The 6000-nt window shown below is 46.4% G+C and overlaps 1 protein-coding gene across 1 annotated transcript in view; it reads left to right on the plus strand.

The window, feature by feature from the left end:
• Map3k5 (mitogen-activated protein kinase kinase kinase 5) overlaps positions 1-6000 on the plus strand; it is a 219957-nt gene that overhangs the window by 183173 nt on the left and 30784 nt on the right. Inside the window, exons 23-24 of the mRNA XM_010626667.2 lie at positions 4843-5020; positions 5111-5279. Of these exons, the coding sequence (XP_010624969.2) occupies positions 4843-5020; positions 5111-5279 (347 nt within the window). The remainder of the gene's footprint in view (positions 1-4842; positions 5021-5110; positions 5280-6000) is intronic.

A 6000-nucleotide genomic window follows, 5' to 3' on the forward strand; every position in this document is an offset into this window, starting at 1 on the left:
TTGGAGGAACATCATTACTCAATGAACACAAATGCGTCTCTCTTCTCTGCAGGGAGGTGAGGCACAGGTGCTAAACAAGAGAGAAAATCCCAGTTGATCACTGGGGTGTTACTGAGAACTTCAGGCCTTTTATTAATTGAAACTGTTAGCATGACCTGGCCTTCCTCACCTTCTAAATGAGTACAGGGTCAGGCTTCTTCCTTCCCTGAGCATCTTTTACAGGCCTTACACCTGTTGAAGCCAGAATACAGATCCTTCCCTGGACCACCTTCAGTATCTGTCCTCCCTGTACTGAGGCCTCCTGGTGGTGGGGCCCTCCTTCCACTCTGGGGAGAAATGTGATGTCTTAGTCCATTTTCTGTTGCTATAGCTGAATTCCACAGACTGGATAATTCGTAAAGAAAAGGAGTTGATTTAGCCCACAGTTCCGGGAGTCCAAGAGCATGCTGCGTGCGTCTTCTTGGCATCTGGTAAGGGCCTTTCTGCTGGCAGCGCTCTCTGCAGAGTCCCAAGGCGACAAATGGCTCCCCATGGCAAGACAGGGCATTCAGATGGTGAGCAAGAAGACAAAGAGTGCTGCATCTATGACAGAGCCACTCCCACGATAACCCTTTTACCACTGATCAATGAATCCATGAATGAATCAATCCATTCATGAGGGCAGGGCTCTCATGATCCAGTCACTACGTGAAGGTTTCACCGGGCCCCACTTCTTAATCCCATGATAGGGAATAAACTTCAGCATGCACTTTGGTGGGTTGTTCACACCATAGCGCATGATTTGTCTAACCCTAACACCTCTCCTATCACTACAGGGAGGTCCAAAGGTTTAAGTAATTCATTTTAACTTAAACATCGGCTGTGCAGTTACTGTGTGCTCAGGAAGTGTTCTGCACCCCGAATGTCTAGTGATAAGGCAGAGTTCCTGACTTCAGGAGCTGTTTTTGTTCTTATAGGGTAGACACAGGCAAAAGGCTTCTACCTCAGTGTAATTTAGTCAGTCCAGAGGGGGTTGGAAAGGAGAAAAGAGTGTCTGAAGTCAGCCTGAGTGTGTGGTCTGAAGGAAGACTTTCCAGTGGAGTAGGACCTTGTAGATGAGGACAAACAGGTGGGTAGGGAGTGGGGGCCAGGGCTGGCCACTCCCGGTATGAGTTAGTACCAGGATGTGTGAACCCAAGGGCTCTGTGTTAAGGGTCCCAAAGGCTCAGCAGTGCTTGTGCTTAAAGTCCCTTGGAAGTGGTAGGCCAGATCAGATCTCAAAAGACTCTTCATGAAATGCTAAGGTTAGCAGGAGAGGCAGAGAGCCAAGAAAAGATTTTAATCTGGGGATATAGGCCAGCAGTGGTTTTATGATTCTGTGATAATAATGTCCAGCCTCCTCACTGCCCAGTACTTAGTATGTTAGCCACTAGTCATATGTGGCTATGCTGCACTCTGTTTTAGGGGAAGATGGGAAGGGATGTGAGTCCAAAATCCTTTGAGAGTGCCATTAGTAAGAGGCCAGGGATAGCTGCGGTGGGGAGGGGTGAGTGGCTGGCCAGTTCATGGGCCTAGATTACTCGGAGCTCCTGTCTGGGGGCGGGAGATGGCTCTGGTTTGTTGCTGCCCATCACATATTCGTGTCTTGAAGTGCACTGTCTCCGGGTCTTCTCCATCTCTTCCTTCCTGACAACCCGGTGTCTCCTCTGCCACCTGATCACTGAACTGCTCAGGCCCAGGTTGCCAATGAGATGCGCAGAGGCAAATGTAACAAGTTTTCTCCATCTCCTCAACTTCTCTGGCTCCTGGCCCAAGTAGCTGGCCCCTGTTGCCTCAGCACTGTCCTGTGTGGGCTTCTCAGATACTTCATCCCCTGTTCTCTGCCACTCTCCTGGCCGCTCCTTGTCACTCTCCTTTGCCACCTCCTTTCCCTTCATTTTTCCACTAAAATACTTGTGTTTTGCAGAACTAGGCTGTATGTTCTCTTGCATATTTCCCTACACTGTGTCATCATTTGTTTTACATACCGTCAAGATCATATCTCTAGCCCCATCTTCTGAACCCTAGACTCAAATCACACCTCTTCACTTCTCAAACTGAACTGTCAAGTTACCACCCTTCCCCATTAAAAATCAATTGCCCCTTCAGCCTGTATTTTTTTCTTATCATAATATATATAAATAGTGTATGCATCCATTCACCTTCTGAGGCCAGACACCTGGGGATCACTTTTGATTCCTTGTTTTCTCATCCCTCCCTCCAATCTACCAGCAAGTCCTGTTGGCTGCCTCTCTCCAGAATAGTCTGTAAACAGTTATGCTGGGTTAATGAGTGCAGTGAATGGGGAGCAATCTAGAAGGAGACTCACTAATTTAAAAGCAGGCAAGGAGGAATCAGGGCCACATCTACAGGGCCTGCAGAGCATCTAAGTCCCTTTATTTCCCAGACCAGGGACCAGGCACAATGACAGGCTCTGAGTTCCATCCTTAACATTTAATTTTACCTTATTAGGTCTCCTTTTAGGCAGCCAGTATCTATAGCACCCTTAAAACTCATGGATATGACATAAGCCCTCTCATTACTGGGTAATCAAACCATGTAATGTGACCAGAAAGGCATAAAACAGGATAATTCAAAGTCTTACTCTCTCTCTTCTTTAGACATACTTATACATGCACTTACAGAAACATGTGGTAGGAACTCCGCACATCACAGTGTCTAGGTAGAGCCCATCTATTATTCCCCAGGAAATGTGCATTTTGTGTTTGAGATACAAATACTGCTTGCCTCCATTTCCGATTGTCTCATGCCCTGTAAAGAGTGTCACCAATTGCCACCAAGAATCAGCCCCATTGGAGGTTTTACCTCTTGTTAGGAAGGAGATTGGCTGTTCCATCAAGCTAAGAGACCAGATGGCTTTCTGTCAGCAGAATTTACCTTTAGAGCCTTGACATCTTATAGCAATGAAAATTTTGCTCCCAAATAGCAAAGTTTCGTCCATTCTGAAAGTTGCTTCTCCAAATTCAGTTGCTGCTGTCACTGAAGTGGGCATGGGTTAGCCTAGACCACCCCAGAAATGTCATCTCAAAAGCACCCCTCCACCACAAGCCTTTCTCCTCTTACTCAATCTTGCTATTAACAAGAAGTCACACATTTGCTTAATAGCACAGCCTAAAATATGGCCCATAAAATGTTAGGCCCCAGAGCTGCTCTAGAAGAAAATGATTCCATAGTCAAGTGAATTTGTGAAAGGCTATCTGCTAGGCACATCCCCGCTGTATCTCCTTAGTGTAGCCATTTTGGGCTTCTTTGAGACACTGTGGTGTTAAATTGGAAAATTCAGCAACACGCATTGGTTTCCTCTCGCTTCTTGCTTTTTAATGATTCAGCTACAGAACCATTTAAGTAACAACAGGTAGGTCAACCAGTTCGTCCCTGGAAGACTTCGAGTTAGCAACCAGTAAGAACAACATTTCCCCCGAGATCAACTATCCTTGGGAGCTAGACCTAGTTCACCTCCTCTCCCACTCCCTGCACAGTGAAACTAGAGTTGGGACGGCTAGGATACCTGTCCTCTTCACCTGACCCATCTCTGGCATGGCGTAGTAGAACAGGCATCTCTGATATAACTAGGTTGGGATGTGTCCTACCTGCAAGACAGTATGACTTGGGGTGCTCCTGGGTATGGTTAGACTCTGCGAGACTGATCAGGATGGAAGAGCCTCCCAGCATCTGGGCAGTTACGTCTTCAGAGAAATGTCGTCTCCTCCTGTGTAATGGGATTGCTTCCCTCTTCTGGATCTTTACGAAATGAGTTATTAGGTAAATTAAGCTCTCTGTAAGGTATATTCCTACCTGTTGAATATTTTCTCATGAAAAATATATTGAATAACATTGTTCTGATTGTGAACAAACTTGATTATGGTAGAAAGTTTGGAAAAAGAAAATCAGTTATCCCAAATCACGTCCTCTAGGAATAACTACCATTGAATTATGGCATATTTTGTATGTTTTCTTAGGGTTATATTGACAACATATGATACAACACACATACAGAATCTTAAGATACAGAATTTGAAAATAGTTGCAGGAAGGGAAGAACAAAAGAAAGGTGAAAGCCTATCTGCTTTCGGGCATTTGTTAATTCAGAGGCCGGAGGGAGTGCTTCACAGATTTGTTCATCCCTCAGATCAGACTAGCAACCGTGCGCAGTGGTTTGTGGTCACAGGATGAGTTAGGCACCCCCACCCCACCCCCACCCCCGCTGACTGACGCCTCCCATCTTTGACACTTGGGAAATGATTGACTCAAGCCCAGCACAAGAGGAATTCGGTAAGGGGTTTCCAGGCAACAGGAGTTTTTTGTTGATGTTGTTTTAAATTTTATACCTGCCTTCTTTAGTAAAATACATTTGTAGCATTGAAATATCAAAGGTGTTTCTGATAAAAGTCCTTTCCTTAAAACCAGTGTTTGATGACAGGTAAGTGACTTCTAGCGTGCTGCCTTAGTCTCCGGCCAGAGAAAGGAAAAGCCCAGGTTTGCTCTAGATTTGTAGTGTTGAGAAGCTGGAAAGACCTTAGAGATCTCTAGGCCATCCGTTTCCAAAGCTCTGTTAGCAAGGAGTGCTTCTCCACATGCAGCCTTGGACAGAGTTGTGTCATGAGGCCGGCAGGTTGAAGCCTGCGATGTGCAGTCCGCATCCTGCTCCTCACCCCTTCCAAGGCACCCCGATCGCAGTCACTGGCCAGCCCCTTATGTAGCGTGATTTAGTTTGACCCTCGATACTGTTCTGCCGGAGAAGGCTTCCGTACACTGTGTGTATGCGTTCCCAGCCCTAACGACCCTCTCCCTCTGCCCCTGCAGAGTACCTCCGGAGCATTTCCTTGCCAGTGCCTGTCCTAGTGGAGGACACCAGCAGCAGCAGCGAGTACGGCTCTGTTTCCCCCGACACGGAGCTAAAGGTGGATCCCTTCTCCTTCAAAACCAGAGCCAAATCCTGCGGAGAAAAAGATGTGAAAGGAATACGGACGCTCTTTCTAGGGTAAGGACCTGACCCCACTGGTGAAAGCAGTACGTTGGGAAGTGTGTCGTCTTACACAGGAAGCTGACTGGTGCTGCCCCGTCATTACAGCATTCCAGATGAAAACTTTGAAGATCACAGTGCCCCCCCCTCCCCTGAGGAAAAAGACTCCGGATTCTTTATGCTGCGGAAGGACAGCGAGAGGCGAGCCACCCTGCACAGAATCCTGACGGAGGACCAAGACAAGGTGGTGCGGAACCTAATGGAGTCTTTAGCACAGGTAAACTCTCACGCTCCTTCATGGTCCAAAGTTAACATGTGTGCGCTTATTTTTTCATTTGTATGATATTTTTTTCAGTATTGGGGATTGAACCCAGGAAGCACTAGCTACATCCCTAGCCCGTTTTTTAATTTTAATTTTAATTTTTTGGAGACAGGATGTCATTATACAGTTCGGGCTGGCCTTGAACTCGATATGTAGCCCAGGCTGACCCAGATTTGCAGCAGCAACCCTCCTGCCTCAGCTTCCTGAGGGCTGGGATTACAGGCATTTGTCACCACACCCAGTTGCCCATTTTGTTTTGAGACAGGGCCTTGCTAAGTTGCCCAAACTGGCCCGAAATTGCAATTCTCCTGCCATAGCCTGTGGGTGCACACCACTGTGCTGGTCTACCATTTACACAAGTGCCTGGAGCTGTATCAGATAATATGAAAACCTGAAGAAGCTATAACATTCAGGTTGATAAAACACACCTACCCCAGGGAAAACAAAACAGTGAGTCCCTGATGTAGAAAGTGTGTTTTTGAACACCCACTATTTTTAAGTCAGGAGTAAATTACTCACATTGATGATGTGCCTCCTATCCCTACAAGCCTCTTTGCCTTTCATTCATTAGTTTATTCATTCAACAAATAAGCACGGAGCCATCACCGCTACTACTACTACTACTACTACTACTACTACTACTACTACTACTACTACTACTACTACTACTACTACT

The sequence above is a fragment of the Fukomys damarensis genome, unplaced genomic scaffold, assembly GCF_012274545.1.
Source record: "Fukomys damarensis isolate Sample0158 unplaced genomic scaffold, DMR_v1.0_HiC HiC_scaffold_14, whole genome shotgun sequence".
NCBI lineage: Eukaryota > Metazoa > Chordata > Mammalia > Rodentia > Bathyergidae > Fukomys > Fukomys damarensis.